Genomic DNA, 20,960 nt, shown 5'->3' on the forward strand with positions numbered 1-20,960 from the left:
TTGGAGGTTAGTGTGCAAGTCAAGCCTTTTTCCTTTTATTTAGGTTTTTTCTAAAGGGGTACGGCCAGTTAGTTGTTTAGGATTCAGACTGACAACTTTTCACTTTGGAGTTGATGAGCACCCTTAGCTTTTCTTTTACGAGACACGGAAGCTCCCTCATAGCTATAGGGCAAGTAAGGCGTTTTTCCTTTTTTTTAAAAAAGCTTTGTTAACATGACCCCTTGTAGTCTGAGTCCATCTGGTTCTCCACAAAAGCTACTCATGGTTTCCTTTCAGTATTTTGAGCACTGAAGCACATACCTGCCCCAATAATTGTTTTCACCAATACAGATAACTAATAAAATGTAAGCTCATTTAGTATACAACATCCCAACCACCCTGCCTCTTTCCTGTTCCTTTTCTCTCTTGCCACCCTTCCAACAAACACGAGACTTCATAGATTAGATACTTCAGCCACTCAGCAGTACCTTCCCACGAGCTCTTCCACACATCAGTATGTCAATAGCCATCTCAACATAACACATTTATTTTGATCGGAAGCAATTATTTCATAGTACACAAATGCCAGTTGATACAATGCGATTACTAACCCATTCAATACATATCTAGATGGAATATAAAAGATGCATAAAACACAAAGTAAATTAATACATGTTCAAACAATGTCCTGAGGAGCCGGCTGTCTGGTGTATGGGCAACAGACAGTAGCATTTATTTTATTACAGCCACGCGCAAATATGTAATCCCCATCAAATACAATATGACAATGTCAATGTGAATTAAAAAGTGCACATTCTGTGTGGAAAACCAGGAAGAAGCCACAAGTTTAAGGTTGGATTAAGGATGTTTTGCTTTTATCTGATTCTGAACGGGTCATGTTGCGGAGACAAGGTAAGGGGGATACTTATCTGACAATTTGGAGGCCATTTGATGACCTACGTGGCAATGGAGTGTCAGACTGAGTAACTTGCGGGTCTGAACAGTCAAGAAATGGTAGTAAAGTGGTATCGTGTTGTTTTTGTTGATTGTGTGTGTAAATGTTTGTTTGTTGTTCTTTGTCTAAATATGGAAAATAGGGCAATAGTGTTTGAATTTAGTTTGCTATTATTTAGAAATTATGTTTATTGCCCTAATGTGCGTGAAAATACCTAACTTATATATTGTTTCTGGGTTGTATTCGATGACTAGTAGATAGGATTGTTAAGATACATAATATTTCACTTGTATTGTTTAATGATGAACGTTATTGTATTCTTTCATGTGTTTGCTCTAAAAATATTAAATAAAGATAAGAAAAAAAAGAAAATAAGTGCATATTCTACTGTAATGTGCTCTACCTGGCAAGATGGCCAGCATTCCGCGTTTTATACCGTAAACAAAATCCAAGTCTACAACATGCCAGGCTTATTGGTTTTGGTAATACTGGTTTTAAGATACACCCGTCACCTTCTATTCGTGTGTACATAACATAACGATATGTGACGGTAGCTTGCAGTTACCTATTACCACCAAGCAAAAGTAACACACATGCGCGGCCATATCAGCCTGATTAGGCGCGGCATTGCACAGCTCTTAGACAAGAAAAGGAGGGACGCTTACTGTACCTCGAAAGTATTCCACTCTCGCTGGCTGGATCTTCCTTGGTGGCTTTACCAAGACATGTTTGTTTTCGTTGCTTCTGAACAACGCCAGCCGCACAGCAGGATCTAAATGAAAAGAACACTTTGAAATCAATCAAAGGGCACCGCTGGACTCTTCATTCTTTCAAGCCGACATTCCTTATTAAAAGATTCTGTCGAGAGAAAAACAAAACCGTCTCCCCGCTCTCAAAGCTACACAACATACTAAACAATGCCAATATTCACGCCCACTGCAGTTTAAAGCATATCCATTTACTTCCTGGGGTAGACAATTACAATTGTGATCACTCTCTCCCTGTGGCTAAAGGGCAATGGCATACGCACTGACAGGGTGTTGTGTTGTACAAAAAGTGCCACACTCATGTAAGTATTTGCACGCATCACTTGCATGTAAACAAATTCATCTGCAGTGAAAGCGGTTTCCTCTTTTCTGATAAGCGTTACATTAAATGCAAAAATCTGTTTTGCCGATGCACGTCTTTAGACCACAAGGAATTATCAGTACATACGTTAATTTTGGTATCATGCTGGCATCGAATGAATTGATTTCTGTTAACAGAAATTCAGAGCAAATGTGTGTTACCGAAAACTCAGCGCTTTAATCAACATATATGTTATGATATCCAGATATTTGTATTTGTTGATGTGCAATAGGGGAATAGTATACTTATAGCTAGGTGTCGATTATTCCACGTTAAGTGCTAACCCTTGTTTATAACCGATAATAAGTGAATACTTTGCCGTTCCCCAATGTTATGATATGATACTGCGAAGAACGAACGTTGCTCTCCACGGATGTGACGTCATTGAAGTGGAGAAAAACTTTCCTCCACTGGTGATTTTCGACACTTTTTCTCATAAGCTTGCGAGACACCTAGAGAGGCAATCACTTCCCATTCATGGCTCATTGTAATGAGGCAATGGAATATGTGTGAAATAAAGTAACTGTTAGTCACTGTAGGTACTGCATATCAGTTTTACCTTTAAGAACTTTGAGCATGCACGAGCCTGCTAGCACTGGGGCATGCCCAGTCCCCATTGACTATGCTCACTGGCATCACTTGTCAATCTTTTGCTCACTCACTGTCTACTACTAAACTACCAGATTAACAGGGGAGTTAGGTTGGATATATGGAGGAAAGGGCACCATGGACTAATAATACAGTAGTCCCTATAGTGAGTAACAGTTTCATACTCCTATATCCCGTCCCCTTTCCCCATACCTATTCACGAATCCTTAGAATGAAGTAAAAACCTGGGAGGTGGAAACTATCTACAACCCAGCAAAGAGATACTGTTGGACAGCCTGCCTGAACTTACATCAAACCTTGTTCCAGTGTCAAAGCAAAAATGCTTGCAGAAGGTTGAGGGATTAGCCCATGTGGCTACCTTGCTGATCAACTCCTATGTGGAACTTTCTGTTGAAAAGTGACTAGCATCACCGTTGCTCTTACGGAATGGGAATGCAACCGTTTTGGAGGAGTTCACTTGCGCATCTTGCAGCAGTGGTTAATGCCAGCCACCATTTACCTCGCAATGGTGGCCTTAAGACACTTAAGTACCAGGAGTCTGGATCCTGAATGTAACAAAAAAGAGTGTCCAATTTCCTGATGTCTTTTGTCCTGGATGGACACAATTTCAGAGGCCTGCCGACATCCTAAGAGTGTAGCGTGACCGCTGACGGAGATTATGGATCCAGAGAAAAGGTAGGAAGAACCACCTCTTAATTGATGTGGAAAGACATCACCAGGCTTGAATTGGCAATGCCCAAACCAAAAACACAAAATGCTAGTGTGGGACAGTTTTTTGGGTCAAAGTGGGACAATTCTTTGGGCATGTTAGCCAGTTTGAGAATTTACATCACCATGCAGCTAGTAGTTTTGACCAGTGTTACTGAATAAATATTCTTTATAATGTCATCACATTTTTATCAAAAACCTCCCCCTTGGGTACTACTCAAACAGTCTGTCACAAAAGGAATGAATTGCCATTTATTATTATTTATTTATATATTTATAACGCGCCGAAGCTCGCAAGCATCAGGGCGCGACAACAACACAAGAGAACAGATCACAGGACAACATGAAAAAGGAGGACAGGGGACTCAAAGGAGTCCATGATGAATATGCAACGAATTATCGAAAGAGTAGAGTGTTCAGCTGCTTCCTAAATAGCGAGTAGCTGCTTTCTAATCTGAGTTTCTCAGGAAGCTCGTTCCAGAGTGCAATAGCTTTGGTAGGGAAGGCTCTCCCGAGTCCAGTAGCTTTGACTCTGCTGTGGCTAACTTTGAGTAGCCCTTTTTTTGCTGATCTAAGACAGCGGCTTGGTTCGTACCAAAGAAATTCCTTCTCTAGGTATGTAGGAGCCGTGCCAAAAAGACAGCGGTGGACAAGTGTCAGGGATTTGAATTTAATACGCTCCTCAATGCCGAGCCAGTGAAGGCCTATTCGGTCATGGGTGATGTGCTCGCGCTTGGACTTCCCGGTAATAGTTCTAACAGTGTTATTCTGGATGATCTGGCATTGTTTAATGCAAGATTTACTTGAACCGAGCATCAGCGCATTCCCATAATCCAGTCGGGACAATATCGTGGCTCTAGCAATGGTGGCGCAATTTGTAGCGTTAAGATATGGCCTAATGCGGCGTAGTAATCTCTGGTGGTACTGGCAGTTCTTTTTAAGAAAAGCGACTTGAGCGTCTGCTCCTAATGAGGATTGCAGGTATATGCCAAGTGTTTTCACCTTAGTTAGGACCGTGATGCTAGAGTCCTTAATAAGAAATGATGAGTAGGCTGGGCCTAGATTGGATAAGGCTTTTGAAGATCCGAATGTCATAAGTTCTGTTTTTGAACTATTCAGACACATCCAGTGGGCTTTCATCCAGCTTTCTATAGTATTATAGAATTATTGTATTTGCAACTGTGGGCCCCTTTGTTAGAATAGAATAATAATATGCATCTTTCAAAGCCCTACGTTAATCCCTTATTGCAATCAAAATCCTGTTCTTTTAGAAATGTTCAAAATGGGGTCGCATTTGTCAGTCATTGAGTAAAAACAAAATGGAAATGTGTTCATGGCTTCTCTGTCAGTCATTACAAAAAACGACTGGGATCGTGTAGAGGGCATGTTTTGGCAGCTTGCCCCTCACTGATCAACCTAGGTTAAACAACATTTTGGACAGGTCCTCCAATTCCACAAAGTAATAAAGGCTGTTCCAATATGGTTCCATTTTATTAACTAAATGTTATGTAAGGACTGGCTGCAATGAGCAGAGGTTAGTTACATAATGAGTCATAGTGTTCAGCCCTTCCACTTTGTTAAACGCACAAAAGTTATCTTTTAAAGGTTGTGCAAATAGGGTGACCATTGTTGGAGCTGAGAGCAAGTGGATTCTGTGTTTAAGGCCTCAAACATAAGTCACTGCCTATGAACTGGCAGAAAGAGTTTGTAAAGTGAAGACGCTTGACATCATAAAAACATCTATTGAATATGCAATTTGTTCTGCCTTCTGAGGATTAGGGGAAACATTGTGTATGTAGTCTGAACATATTTGTGTTATTATCTTTTGCAAATGAATAACAAATGACCTATGCTGATGCAGGCTTCATTTCTGTATGAAATGAGACGCTCTGTACTATTTAGGCACTTCACTTCTCCACTCTCGATAAAATACTGGTCGTGGATGAAACTGAAGTCCGCTTGAGTGTGTGAAATGCGGAAACTAAATCTTGCAATTTTGAACCTCTGTCTCAGATACTCTACTTAGTTTGAATTATAGTGCTTAGAAGTCTCAAAATGGTGCCCAACGTGGGGCCCCACCGAGGATGAGGGCACTTTGGCTAGACGTGACATACAGGAACCCGCCGAATGGATTGCTTGGTTTTGGGGATCCCTACTATCATGGAGAACTAAATACTCGCAGCTGACACTAGCCTCCATCGGCAGACTTCTTTCCATAGACGCCCTCTCCCGGCTGGGGCACTACGAAGTGCACGCAATATTTTGCCCAGAGCAACTGAGACAGAACTTTGTCAGTGAGTATAGCTGTTTGGCAGGTAAGATTTGGTTGGTGGGGTTCAATTTAAAATGCCTTCTTTTGCCAGGAAAAATCAGAAAGTTGTTATGATGCCTGGTCCCAGTAAGCTTCGTAAATGTTGGTCCGGACTTGGTTGCTTTCACTCTGTGAACGACTTAGAATTTGGTCCGCCTGCACCCACAGAAGGTACCCTGGCATACAAAATGTATGTCAAATACGGGTTAGGGGCGATTGTATTTAACAGTTTATGGCACAAACAGACTAAAGATATGCCTATCATACGATGGCCAGCAAATTGCTATTTTGATGTATCTATAAATCTGCATTTTGAAACTGTATTATTAAAGAATAGGGCTAGACCCTCCGATGTGGTTATCCGCCACTGGCGCAAGAAAGCCACGGAGAAGATCAAACGCAAACAGAAATTTGCTCGAAGACATATGTCATAGGCTGATAAAATACCAATAAAATAATCAGAAATAGACAGAGATTGTCAGCTACGAAGAACAGGAATTTACCCTGTTATACTTACTACTATCCGAGAACCCATAATAAAACAGATCCTTAATTCTCACCAACATCTCCATCCCTATGTGCTGCCTCCTTTGTATGGTCAACCACAGAGCCCATTAGTAGTAGGGCTCCCGGGACCTGAACTTCCTCCCACTTTTCCAGATCCCCAAAATGTGCCCACCTCAATAGAAGATGACATATCAGATGCTAGCATAGATCATCCCAGTGAATATATACATGGCCCATTGACTACAGAAAAAGCACGGAAATTAGAACCTTTTATTAGGATCACATAAGCCACTTTAAAGCCTACCTAACAAAGGAAATTGAGGGAGCAGGCTATTCGGTTAGTATCGAGCGTAGTCAGTCAGAATGTGGTTGAGGAAGTACTTGAAAACCATGGTCCTGAGTGACTAATTTTGTTAAAATGCTTGGGCGACGAGATTCAAATCGAGTTGGAACAAAAACTGCCTTCAGCAGTTCCTAGGGAATTACAAGATTTGAATTTCGCTGCCTTCTCTTGTCATACGGAGAAGGCTGCCTTTTCACATCTTGTGTGTCAGATGAAGAATTACAGTTAATTACAGGTTCCGATCTGAACCCTCTTTCAGTCATTTGTAGTACTTTTTGTCTATGTTTGAGTATGTTTTTTCAAGTCAGGCGCAGAGGGTGCCTGATCATGCGCACCCGTGGACGGATTGAGTGAGGGAGCACCACCATCAATAGAAAGTTGAGGTTCCTTTGGCAGAGGAATTAGGCATTAATTGAGCTGGCCCTTCCTCTGCCACTGAGAAAACTACATAACCCAGAGGCCGCGCGCTCCGAAGTAGCTCCTAAGTAGCGACTGTTGGCTGGGAGAAGACTCTGCACTCTACTTGGACTTTACAATTCCGTATAATTGGCATTAATTGAGCTGGCCCCTCCTCTGCCGCTGAGAAAACTACATTACCCAGAGGCCGCGCGCTCCTGCGTGCGCGCTCCGAAGTAGCTCCTAAGTAGCGACTGTTGGCTGGGAGAAGACTCTGCACTCTATTTGGACTTTACAATTCCGTTTAATTGGTACGCTTATAAACTGCTTTGCTCTGCATATTAGGATGCTATTCTACAACGTGATGTACTTTATACACTTTATAAGTGCTCAAATATTCTATTTTACTTGTTTGTAGGCATTAATTGAGCTGGCCCCTCTGCCGCTGAGAAAACTACATTACCCAGAGGCCGCGCGCTGCTGCGCGCGCGCTCCGGAGTAGCTCCTAAGTAGCGACTGTTGGCTGTTCGCTGCTCGGGGTGAGGCGGTGAGGGGGCCATCATTTTTGATTCAATTACCAAGGTAGACATTTTATATTGCATACTGAGGACGTCTGTTTCCTTTTATTTGTGCTTTTAGTTGAAAAAAACAATACTAGATAGCAAATAAAAGGCGTGTGTATAAAGAATGAACTCAAACTATTTTCTTAGCCCGTAGACTTATGAAATATCTGCACTTTCCTTACCTAAGTTCTTCGGAAATACGTTCTAAGATAGTAACTGTTTTCCCAGTAGCAAAGTAGGCATGAAGAAAAAGATATGTTCTAAAAAGGATACTGGACTTGGCCCTATTGTTTTCAATACACGTAGAAGTACTTTTCTGAAAGCCCTAGAGATGCCTTTACCACCTTCACCAAGCCAAAAAATAGACACCTTAAATGTTCACTCAGAGAGCGAACCTCCGCAAAGTACTGATGTTGAATTAGCTAAAATGGGCGAAGAAATGGAGGGAGAGAAAGGCGAATGGGAGGAATCGGAACCCGCCCAATCCCAGCTTCTCTTTGAGGATGAGGGGGACAGGGGTTGCCTTCAGGAGCAATGCAATGAAAATCTTGCCGCTAGTGCAGTAATCATAGACTCACAAACTAGTCCGATGTCAGACACCCCTTTTATATTCACAAAGGGAAGAATAACACAGTTGGCCATGATGGGGGAAGTTATAGACAGTTCACAGCAGGATCAATTGGGAAGAGAATGGATCAAAGAGGGCAACTTTAACAATGCAAGTAGGAAAAGGATTTTCTTAAATGTTACACTATGTGAACTTTAAGAGTGGCTTCACAGTGAACTTACAAAACAAAAAGAATGCTTGGGACATATAACTGAGAGATTAAAGGTGATGGAAACCAGAGGTGCAAATGTGGTGTATGCTCCTTTAGAGAACAACATAGGTCCTACAGTGGGAAAAGTGTACAGCAAAAAAGTAGCTGTAAATAGTAAGGAACCTAGCATAACTAACCCACAGGTTGATAACAACAATAAAGACGCAGTACACTCTACACACCTAATAGAAGAATTGGTGGTAAAAAGTAAGAACATGGAAGCTGACGCTGATGATTTAAAGTTAGTCTAAAAAAATTCTAGAAAAAGGAAGAAAAAAAAAACAGAGTGTTAAAAGCGTCTGAATTAAAAACTGGAAAGGCATCCCCACTAAAATTTCTGTGCAATATAGGAAAGGGTCTTACTGGACAAGAAGCCATCAATGAAAATGATGAGCATGATGTTAAAGCGGGATCCAAGGTAGGAGTTTCCTATGTAAATGGTCCCGAATATGAAAACTCAGACATAAGACTTAGTGATGCGTTGAAAGGGAAAAAGCCTGACAAAATGACAAATATTTCCAATGAAGTAAGACCCAAGCCTAAAAATGGAGATAGAATATCTAAAGAGCTAATTAAGGATAAAAAGAAAGAGCAAATAATAAATAATGTAAATGAAGGCAGACACACGGTTGACATACCCAAACCTCCTAACCCGGTAAAAGAAGGAAGAGCTGTATACGACATATTTAAACCCCCTGTTCGTATGCTTCCTAAACAACAGCACACAACGACGAACAGTGATGGGAGGGAGAGTATATGGGAAATAGGTGGAGAGGTTGAAAGAGAAGAGGAATACAGATATCCCAAGGGCAGAGAAACAAAAATGTGTGAAAGCAGTAATGAAAAACAGAAGTATGTAAATCCGGAAAGTAAAAAAGAAGCTGAGAAAATGACAGTCGAAGAAAGTGTTAGGAATATAGTAACGGATATACTGAAGGAAAAGAACTGGAATGAACCACAACCTACTATAGGTATAAGAAGTGAGGAACTAAGGAGTAAGAGAATAGAGGGATGTAGAGAGAATGAAGGGAGAGATGCAAGGGATGAATTTAGTGAAGAATACTCTAAGAATGGTAACCAAAATAATTACAATGACCTAATGCATGGAGGTGAAGATGTAATCTATGGCTTGGGAATTTGTAAACTTCGTAAACCTAAATACCCACATGCACCGGGATTGGCACTACAATATTTGTTTGAGGAGGGAGGTCCTGTATCCCTAAATAGGAGAAAAATATTGGAGCTATTTGATGAAATCCCTGAACTACGCTTAATAACATCTGAGGACATACAACTCGTAGATTTCATACATGGGTGGAGGTATGACTATGTCAGGCTCGTGATAAACTCTCCACTGGTTAGAAACATTATAATGAAGGAGGCGGAGAGCCTTCACAAATATGGCTATGATGTAGGCCCATGGGAAATTGAAAAAGAAGTGACCGAAGGTAAAAAGGGAACACAGTGGAATGGTGAAAAACCTGAAAGACAGGATGGAAATTATATAGACAAAAATGAAAATTTGAAATTTAGACGGGTAGCAGAAGTCCTAGAAGAATCTATTGCGCAATTGAGAGCTTTAAGCCAACCATTTTAGGACTGAGTCAATATTAAACATTTTGAGTTGGAATTCTAGGGGAAACAAGCATTTAACAAGTAATGGTGAAATTTGTGATCTCCTCAAATTGTCGGACCTTCTATTTATACAAGAAACATGGCTCACAGAAAAGCTTCTTTGGGATGGGTTTGACACTGTTTCTATCTTGGCCAAAAAAGGTCCGCTGGGGAGACCCAGAGGAGGTATTACTACTCTTGTTAAAAAAGAAATTGGACTGTCAAAGTGTGAAGACATGTGTGATATACATGGGGAAATTCTGGGAACAGTTTGGACACGAGTAGTGGGACATATGAAAGAAACTCTATTTCTGTTGAATGTTTATAGAACTTTGGATTCCAACCTCACTTGCATTTTGGCAAAATTGGACCTAAATCTACATGAATGGTTTTCCAAATATGGTGACGCTAGTATCATTCTTGCTGGGGATCTAAATGCTAATTGCAATTTGAAGGAAGTAGAAATATTAGATTGTTTTTCGACTGATTACTTTAACATCAAAATGGGTAAAAGAAAGAAAGTTGAAGGTGGAATGTGGATGAGTTGGGCTGCAGGGTGGGGATTACAATGCCTGGAAAATAACAAAGCCACCTGGGCTGCTAGAGGTATAAACTCTGTAATTGCCTTCATCTTATTATCTGCCAAACTTCTCCCTAAAGTAAAAAATACACTAGTGCGAGAAACAAGTACGAGTGACCACTCAATGCTATTGCTGGAATTAAAATGGCTCTCAATCTACCCCAATAGGAAGGACACAAATTTAAAGAACCTTAGTGTGAATACTAGGAGGTAATCGTGTTCGGTGGTCTGAGAAAAAAATCAATAACTTTAACAAATGTATGCTAACTGAATTCAACACTTGTGAGCTAGAGCGTAAGATTGCAAGATATTCTGTAAAGGGCTTCCCTGTACACCTGAAAAATGTATTAGAAGCAAATCTTACGCCTCAGACTAACCAAAACACGAAACATAAGCACGAATACTCTATTGAAATCAGAACTAAAAAAAATGAACTTAGAAGGGAAATAAGGAAAATAGCCAAGAGCTCTGACCTCGACACGAATGGTGTAGAAAAAATTAGAAAGTTAAAACAGAAATATACAAATTGGTTAAAACTGGAACGTATTCGAATACTCCAGGCTGATGGGGAAAAGATGTTAGAAAGCCTGCAGGGGAAAAACACTAGGGCCTTTTGGGATCTCATAAATCAAAAAGATGATAATAATTGGAGAAAAATGACAAATCCCATAACTGAAGATGCGTGGCTGAAATACATTAAGCAAATGTTTACATCTGAAAAGGTAGTAGAGTACATGCAAAAAACAGAGAAATGGGACCTAGACGTTACCACTGACATAATTGAGGCAAAGCTAAAAAAAAGCTAATACCTCTCGAGCCCCGGGTCCCAATAAACTTACCAATAACATCCTTAAACACTCTTCTCACCTATGGGCCAAGGTTCTATATATCCAATTTCAAGACATAATAGAGTCTCATACTATTCCTGACTCATGGAAGCTCTCCTATATGGTTCCTATTTTCAAAAGGGGTGCAAGGGAAGAACCTGCAAATTATCGAACCTTAAGTATAATGGACGCAGATTCCAAAATATTTGCCTACATTGTACTGGAACGATTAAACAACTGGATAGAAGAAAAGAACATCTTAGATTCCAGAATAATAGGATTCCGCAAAAATATGGGGACAGACTGTGGAGGTCTCCTGATAAACTGCCTTCAGTTTTGCGCCTGGAAGTCCAATGATGTCCCAATTTATATAGCATCCATGGACTTAAGCAAAGCTTTTGACTGTGTGAACCGAAACTTGCTTTGGCAGAAGTTGGATGACTATGGAATATCTAAGGGCTTGTTGAGCATGATTATTTTTTTGCACAATGAATCTAGAATACAGATAAGATTAGGCTCGGATGGTCTTCTGTCTAGAGAATGCACCATTGACAATGGAATTAGACAAGGATGCATCCTTGGACCAACTTTGTACAATCTATATGTTGCAGGAGTTGGCATAGCCCTGAACGCTTCGGTTCTGGTCTCTCCTAAATTTGGCAATCTGAAAATTTGTTGGGCAAGTTACGCAGACGACTTTCTCCTCACAGACAATACGCCCGTTGGTCTTCAAACACTCATAACAACCTTTGGTAAATATATGCTGGGAATAGAACTAAAGATCAACCCTGGCAAATCAGTTGTTACCAAACTCACAAAAGGGGGGAAAAAGCAACAAAAGACCAATTTCGGGTGGAACTGGGATAATAACTAACTGTTCATTAAAGAAAACTTTCAATTCTTGGGGTACCCTGTAGTGGCTACGTTTAGTAGGACCTTTCTGGTAAATTATCTCAATTCAAAAGTTAACTGCATGTTAAACCAAATGAAGAGAATTGACAATAAATATGGTAAACTTTCCCTCAAACCCTGCAGAGAATTCTACAAAAGCAAGGTACTGCCAACAATTATGTATGGAACTGAATTTTGGCCTAATACAATGGAGATTGAATATAAAGCTGTAGAAAGCAGAATTTGGAAATCAACACTGTTCTTCCTCCCTAAATGCATCCCAATTGAGGTAATAAGATATGAACTGGGCATACAATCTCTTGTTAGTCTGATTCAGTGGAAGAAACTTTGCCTCATGAGCAAATGTGAATTCTCTAAAAAAAATACACTATATTTTCAGCTTAGAGTGAACGATACTAACGGATTCATATCAAGTCTAAGGTTGGAATGTGAAGCTTTACTTGATGAAATAGGTATGACAATGGACATCCTGGGGAAAAATCCCAATCTGGTAAAAGAAAGACTTAAGCTGAACGATTGGGAAAAAACTCGCTTGATAATTTGTGATACAAAACTATACACACAAGTACTAACAGCAGGAAAACGAGTCACTGAAATGGAACACTACCTATTGAAATTTCCTAGTAAGAAAATGAAAATTGGCTATATGAGATTTCGTATGAATGTGCTGTCAACTAATCAAATTAAAAGTATAAGGGCACGACATGACGGGGTCGTAGGCTCTTGCAGATTTTGTAAAGATGAGGATGAATTGGAAACCCTACGCCATCTTATGTCAGAAGGCCCTTGGTTACTACAGAAAAGAGAAATGTATTTTAAAGAATTTGTAAATAATATATGGCTTTTGAGAGATCTTCTATGGACAAAAATGCTACATGGAGAATCCATGTCCATGAGAATAAGAGTGCTATCATTCATAGAGCATGTATATGAAATAGAGCAAAGTCTGTTTTAATATCATTATGTAAAAAATGCTTTTCCAATATGTTGTTGTAAATTATAGTTATCTTGTTAGATTTAAGAAATTGTATTGTGTAAAATGAAAACTACGCATTTGCAAAAGTTTCCTTCTTAACTATGAATCCTTTTAATCTAATTTAAAAAAAAATTTGTAAAAGTTTGTAAAAACTAAAACAAATAAAGGGGAAAAAAAAAGGAACTTTTTGTCAGTATGCCCCACAGATGCAGATGAATGCTATGAAAGTAATGTTGGATGCAATTATGCAACAAAATGAGGAATTCTGCAGAGTTGCAATACTTTAAACTTATAATAGATAATGCATCCATACTGAGTATCCCAGAGCAATTCATCCACTTAACAGCACTTTTAAAATTACAACCACCTAGTTATCAACTTCCTATGTGGGAGGTGCTGCCTGTTTATATACCACATCATGCTACGATTGATGCTGAAAGAGACCCTGCCCTTGATAATCAAGGGAAACCAATTATGCAGCCTGCTAAATATGATACCCATTTGTTCATGTACCCTTTTCTAAGGAAGAATTGAATGCATTAAAACAAACAATCCCTGACATTAGGAACATTTCTATGGTATTTTACAAAGAATTAGAGGCTGTTTTGAATACCTCTATCTTTACTAGTAAGGATTTGGAAACTCTACTCTCAGTAATTTTACCATCAGATATTTGGACACCAATCAGAAATATCACTGACCCTGTGACTTTGGGGAGGACATGGGTTGCACTTTTTCAGCTTGACGCTAACAGGACAGCTGGCAATAAGCCAGCTCCCGCAGTACTTAACCTTCCCACTATGATAGTTGCCCAACTTAAAAGGGTGGTACCCGAGAAAAAGATTAATTGGGATAAGCTGGCCCAATGTGTCCAGAATAAAACTGACGGGGTAAAAGGGTATTTTCATAAGTTTGAGCAACTGTTTCTTGACAAGAAAGGACTACACCAGCAGGGAAAGAATTATTTGTAGATAAATTTGTCCGGCAATTGTTACCAAAAATTAGCGTTCTTATAATGCAATTAGAGAGTGCTTGGCAGACTAAAACCCGTCAGACATTTCACATATGGCTCAATATTATTAGAATAGAGTAAATGTGGAGAAGGAGAAATCAGAAAAGAAGAGAGTGGATCTTAAGACAAGAGTGTTAATTCAGCAAGTACAAACGGAAACTAATGTAGGGCCATTTATTGGATCAAGAGGAAGAGCTGTTGGTCCATTTGTACCATTTTCACCACCAGGGCATAATCAGTGTGCATACTGCAGACAAGAGGACCACTCAAGGGCACAGTGTCCAGCCCTGTTGACTAGGGGAAGTGGAATGTATCAAAGAAGGGGAAGAGGACGTCAGTTTCCTCTAGGAAATCCACATATGCCTTTCCCGTGCTCTGTCGGAATCGCATATGGTTTCCTATAGTATTCCGCAAAAACACTGTGCATACCTCCCCCGGCTCGCAAATTGCCTCCCCCACAACCAAAGGTACTCTGTGTACATAGTAGATGGCTGGTTATGCAGCTCCAGCCAGGCTAGTAATTTCACTGCCTTATCTCTGACTTGGTACAACCTGGCCCTCGAGGCCAAATGGGCTCGCCTCACTGTATCTGTGGCCAGGGTGTGGTATGTGTCTCTCATTTCCATCAGGTAACGCTGCCTCAGCAATGAGCGGCCTACAATGAACTGGAGCTCCAGGTGCAGTAGAGTTAGTTCCGTTTCCATCATCTTCACCAACCCAATCCGAGCCGCCATGGTTGAAATTGCTTCCCCCTCAGCACAGCTTTATACCCTTCCTTCCCATAGCGTCCCAACACTATTCAATGTGGAGGTGTTTTTCCCAAAATATTCCACCATTCTCTCGTGAAACTAATCTACATACCTCCAGAAATCCCAGATAATATGCATTTAGTCTCCAAGGAGTATCCTGCCTCCACTGTGCGCCTCCCACAGCGATCAGAACAGGGAGTGATCAGAGATTCCTCTAGGTCGGAGTTGCACTTCCTTAACTCTATAGGTGTATGGCCCAGTCATAAAAAAGTTGCAGATCCTAGAGACAGAGAGGTGTGTCCCTGAAGGAAAGGAATAGCCATCTTCCTGTGGATGTCGTACGCGCCCTACGTCCACCAATCCATTTGCACTCATCTTCCCTTTGATGTTGGGAACCGATCCGGTCTCCTGTCCTTAACATCGTTAAAATTACCAGTCACCCACGATAGGCCCATTTGGTGTGCACAAATAGCCCTTGCAGCTAACATAATAATTCCCTCTGTAGTGGTGGTGGAGCGTACACACAAAGCAGTCCCAGACTCAGCCCTTTAAGTGCTCCTATTACCAGTATGTATCTCCCACACATCACCGATGATTTAATGAACTGTGCTTGCTTCTGAATTAGTACCATCACCCCTGTTGAACCCCTCGCGAAACCTGCATGCATCTTCAGTTTATAGTTGGACCATGCAAAAAAGTTGTGCTCCGTCCCCATTAGATGTGTTTCCTGCAGAAATGCAAAGGTTGGTTTGGACCTATTCAAAGCTTGTAGTACCACACCATGTTTTATCTGGTCACATAAGCCATTTACATTCAAAGACATATATTCTACCTTACAACCCTCTGTTACTGCCATTCCACTCGTGTTTTGAGAATATGTAAACACCCACGTTCCCCGTCAGTAGGCCCGTGCCACCAAGTAATGCATGCATACCATCCCCCTCAATAGCTAAAATCCCATCCTTGTAGTGGAAAGCAAAAGAAAAAACAAAACCCCTCTTCATCCCAAAAAGCGTACCCATCCCATATCACCCGTGAACTAGGAGTATCTGTCGCCCAAAATTGAACATTCAACTTTCAGATCTTAAGTCTGGGTTCAATGCTACAACGTTGTTCCACTTGAACACACCGCCCTCCAACAAACTAGACCCCCTCTCCCCCTGAGTCACACCCTCCTCTGCCTGGCTGCTCCAACTCCCTTCCCCCATTAGAGGCCTACAATCTAATAAATCCCCTTCCCCAACATGACTGTCCAGATTGACAGTATGGATTACAGTCGCCATGTCGACACCCACATGTCTCTCCGGATCCTTCCGCCGTATCCGTCCTCAGAACATTCGGTGTGCCAGCAACTCTCAAGCTATCTTCCACCTCCTGCCATATTGCCAATGTTCTCTCTAGCTGTACACAAACTTTGGCTGATCTGTCTGTTCTTGGGGCCCGCGATCGCTGGCCATTTTCCTCTCCGCTTGGACTGGCATTCTAGATCGTTCCGGTTGCTCACCAACTCTATGCAGGCCGCCCATTTGTCTATCCAGTCCCACACCTCGTCGGGAATGTTGAAGAAGAGGGCCCTGTCATTTGTTAGGACCTTAAGACGGGCCAGGTAAAAGATCATATATCTAAGGTTCATGTCTCGCAATGTACTTTTTGCTGCTTCATAGGACTTTTTTTGTCGTTGCACTTCTTGAGTGAAGTCTGGGAATACTAGCATTCAGGTGCCATCGATCTCATATACTCCTCTCCTTTTGACGTCCTGGAGTACTGCATCCCGATTCCGGAAATTAAATTAGTGAATTAAAGCTTAGCAATTACTGCTCACGGTGGGGCCTCCACTGGGGGTTTTCTGCCTAGGTTGGGGTGAGCCCTCCCCACCGTGAATCATTTTGACAGTCCTTTAATACCCATCTTTTCCATTATTAGATTCTCCAGATATAGTTCCATGCTGCATCCCTCATTCCCTTCCGCAATTCCCAAAATACGTATATTGGATCTTCTGGAGTGTCCTTCAGCATCTTCCATCCTTACCTCCAGTGCTTGCGTTGCTACTGCCAGGGCATCCACTCTCGCCTTAAGGGCAGCCACAGTGTCTTCAGTTTCTCCAATCCATTGTTCCACCTCTGTTACTCTTTCCTTTACTTTTCAAAGACCATAATTGTGGGCTATCCAGAGCAATCACTCCTGTCAGTCTTTGCCCGCTGACCAGCAATTTCTGCCCTCACAGTGGGATCCCCTTTTATAGCTGCAAATTTGGTGTTGTGGTGCAGGGGGTATCTTCACAGGTATACACTTGATGTAATCAACACAGTTTCCCATGGTGCAAGCTGTAGTATCGCTCACCCACTCGGACCATGACTCCTCTTCCCTCTGTCTAGCTCCTATGGCCCATTAGGCCCCTGCCCTCCAAGGTACATCTCCTCAAGGAATGGCCACTACTTCTATTTCGGATCTCAATCGGCGGCGCTCTCCACTTAAATTCAAGTGGGAGCCCGACTATGTCTGTGCCTGCATGTCGTGGCTTCACTCAGCCACCTTTGCCACCCGCCTTGTAATGGCTGCACCAGCAGCCGACTCCTTATGCCCTGCTCTCTTTGCCAGTGTCCAATATAACCAGGGAAATGGAGCAGTAAAACTCACCGACCAGGGGCCCGGCCTCCCCTGTTGGTAACTTGCAACAACAGCATACTCAGAGGAAACCGGGAGGGGCCTCTCCAGCCCTGTTCAGACCCCCGCGCCCTCCAACACACTGCCCGTCCCCAGAGGTGGGTTAACTCCACCGAAATCGGTACTCTCCATCTCTGATTCCACCATCAGAAGGTGGAAGGCCGCGGTGGACTGGCGCTTACCGTCTTGGGGATGTTCCCGATCTTTGGAGCCGGCCTGCCTCTCGTTCGGTCTGCTCTATTTCAAGATGGCAGCCAGCTTCGGGGTTCTGCGGGAACTCGATCTCCCATTTTGCCGCCTCTCTGATTTCAGGAATCATTCTCCAGGGAGCCAGTATCTCTGCTTCCTTTGTCAGAGAGGGTCCCGATGGGGCGAGTGGTATGCAGGATTTTATCAGGATTTATGTGGGTCAACAGAGCAGTGCTCAGAGATTTATATCCGACTCTTCCGACGCTCAGCCAAGCCCCCTCCAGCATAACATCTTGGGTGCATGGCCACTGTGTTGTCTGTCAAGACCATCAAAGTCTTGCCGTCAGTAGGCAAAATGCTACAGTGGATTGGTCCACAGCAAGCCAGGGTTTGAGAGACCAATCCAGATTTCTGTAACACGTGTCCTTTGCCTGCTGTCAGACCCAGAGCACTTTGTCTGGCGGAAATGGGGAGAAGGCTGTTTAGGGAGTCCAGGCAAAATCCAAGATGGTGGAACCCCATCTGGAGTAAACCTATCTTCTGGGCTACTCTAACATCACCCTGTTACTCAGTCTGCCTACTGTAAAAGAATCTCAGTAATCAGCATGCCAGTGTGAGAAGGCCATTGTCATATCAGTACTGTCTTTGAAGCACTGGTTCACAAACTATCTCCCAGGGAGGGGTCATGTGCCTCTGAGAATTGCGACGACTTCCCATGGGGATCAAAAGAGGTCCATGCAGGCCGTGTCCACATGGTGATGTGTCTATCAGTACATTACTTCACATCTAGGCATGAACATATAAAATCATTAAGGAAACACTTAGCTTGTAAACCTAAAAATAATTTCTGGCTGCTTTTCAGAATTACTCACCTAACAATTTTCTGGTCCTTGATTGCTTTGATTTCATCTTCTCAGCTCTCCTTAGCATTAACTGTGCAGTAGCAGCATCCTTAAAACCCCTAAAGAAAGACAATAGCTAGGGTTATTTTTGTATTTATTTCTAATGAATGCACAGTGAACCATAAATGTCTCAGCGCTGTTTGACAATACATAAAGCTAACAGAAAAACATAAACCATGAATAATACCAATTCAGTATGCAGCTGTAACACCACAACATATATCTGTAATAAAGAGGTAAAGGTCAAAGGGGAAAAAATGCCTCATCTGAGTCAAATTTCAGGGATAAAAACTATCAAGAAAGTGATATTAGAGAGGATTTTACGACAATTGTCCTCTGGGAAGATACTGACAAAAGAGGCTTATTTATGCTTATTTTTCCAGAGATAGTTGCAAGGTTACTCCTCCCACAAACAATTACAATACAATCTAGCAAAGGATCCCATTTGGGAATTCAGGATTGTAAGCAGTTGGCTGGAACTTAACTGCCATATCTCTAGCAAGCTACACGAATTAAGAATCGATATTTATTGGCTGAAATATAATGCCTGTGATGCAAGTTGCATGCCTCATGCTAGGCTTTTCTCTGTGTGTTTTATGGAAGTTTAAAATTCAGAAAGAAACTTGATCGCAAGCTCTTTAGTGATTCCAGATCTTGCTTTGGGGTGGTAGAAACACCAAATGTAACTCTTATCAATGTAAGAATCTTCTCTCGCAGGGCCTCCGAAGGTTTACGGCAGGAAAGAAGTAGTGATGATGATGGTATTTTTGTCCTGGTTATGACTAGTGGGTGCAGACTTAATTTTTCAAATCATTTGCTCTTACAACGTTGGAATCAAGACAGATCGAAAACATCCCTTAGAGCAAAAGTCTCCAAACTGTGGGGCATAGCCTCATTCTCGGATGGGAGGGGGCAGGGGGTGCACAAGACCCCAGCCTGAAATAAAAATAAAAAATCATTTTTTAAATGTATTTATTTGTTTTAAATGAAGGAAATGGGTAGGAGCATACAACTGACTCGGGCGCCAATGAAAAAGTGGCCCACAGTAGCAAATGGCAATTCATTCCTTTAGTAATACACTGTTTGAATAATACCCAAGGGTTTTTGTTTGTTAAAATATAAGCAAATTGTGATATTTAAAGAATATTTATTCAGGGACAATGGTCAAAACTACTAGCTGCATAGTGAAGTAACTCATCAAACTGGCCCACATTGGCCAAAGAAGTGACCAATTTTGACCCAAAAAACTGGCCCACACTAGCATTTAGCACTTTTGGTTCGGGCATTGCCCTGCTGCCCTAGAGGCCAGTCCGAGCCTGGCATCTCATCCAAAATGGGCGAAGGGGCGTCAACCCAGAGGCCCCTTCACTCATTATGGAGGAGCCGAGGAGCCAGCCCAGTGCAATGTTTCCCTTTGACAGTTCAGTTCCCCAGCTGCACATGCTCACTGAGCCATGCAAGGCTGGGGGCGTCTTGCTTTGCCAACCTTGCATAGCTCATTGGAAATACTGGCTGGGGAACTGCATGTCTGTATGTGCGAGGGGTAACTCCTGGTCCCCCTCGCACACATGGAGATAGCAGCCTGGAACAGGGCGGTTCGGCACCCACACGCAGGCCCTTACACGCAGGAACTAGGAAGCTCTTGCATGGATGAAGTATCCCCACATATTTGTCTGATCGCATTAGCATTAAGTCTAATGAGAGGAACCTCCGCTCATCCATAGCTGTCGTTCTCTAACACCCCAGATTTAGGACAGCTAAGTTTGGGGGTACCACCCTTGATGCACAGGGACCCCTTCTATGGAACACACTACCAGCCCGGATACGGCAGATCCAAAGCTGCACTGTGTTCAAACAGGGCATAAAAACTCACTTTTAAAATTTGGAATAACTTGTGCTGGTCCCACGTTTTTCTTTTTCTGCCGTGTCCTTTATTTGTCTTTTGTTCTTTGTGTGCGCTCTGAGGCCCACGGGCATGTGGCGCATTACAAAAATTAAAATAAATAAATAAACAAGGTACGTGTATGTTATTTATTTTTAAATACGTGTGTGGATGCGTTTATACTTGTGTTATCAGTGATTTTATGGTGATGGGCGCTTGTGTGAATGATAGAGTGACTGCTGCGTGTGTGTGTATGTGTGTGTGTTTGTTGTGGTCTGTCGAGCTGATATTGGCAAGGGTGGGGATTTTAAAAATGCCTTTGTTGCACAATCCCCC

The 20,960-nt window shown here is 42.0% G+C and overlaps 1 protein-coding gene across 2 annotated transcripts in view; it reads right to left on the bottom strand.

The window, feature by feature from the left end:
* Window positions 1-20,960, bottom strand: part of LRRIQ1 (leucine rich repeats and IQ motif containing 1) — a 2,234,608-nt gene that overhangs the window by 587,261 nt on the left and 1,626,387 nt on the right. For both annotated transcript variants that reach the window (XM_069629324.1, XM_069629323.1), the window contains 2 exons: window positions 18,713-18,801; window positions 1,605-1,706 (listed from right to left, as the gene is read on the bottom strand). In XM_069629324.1, the coding sequence (XP_069485425.1) occupies window positions 1,605-1,706; window positions 18,713-18,801 (191 nt within the window). The remainder of the gene's footprint in view (window positions 1-1,604; window positions 1,707-18,712; window positions 18,802-20,960) is intronic.

The sequence above is a fragment of the Ambystoma mexicanum genome, chromosome 12, assembly GCF_040938575.1.
Source record: "Ambystoma mexicanum isolate Mex_15411 chromosome 12, UKY_AmexF1_1, whole genome shotgun sequence".
Classification (NCBI taxonomy): Eukaryota; Metazoa; Chordata; class Amphibia; order Caudata; family Ambystomatidae; genus Ambystoma; species Ambystoma mexicanum.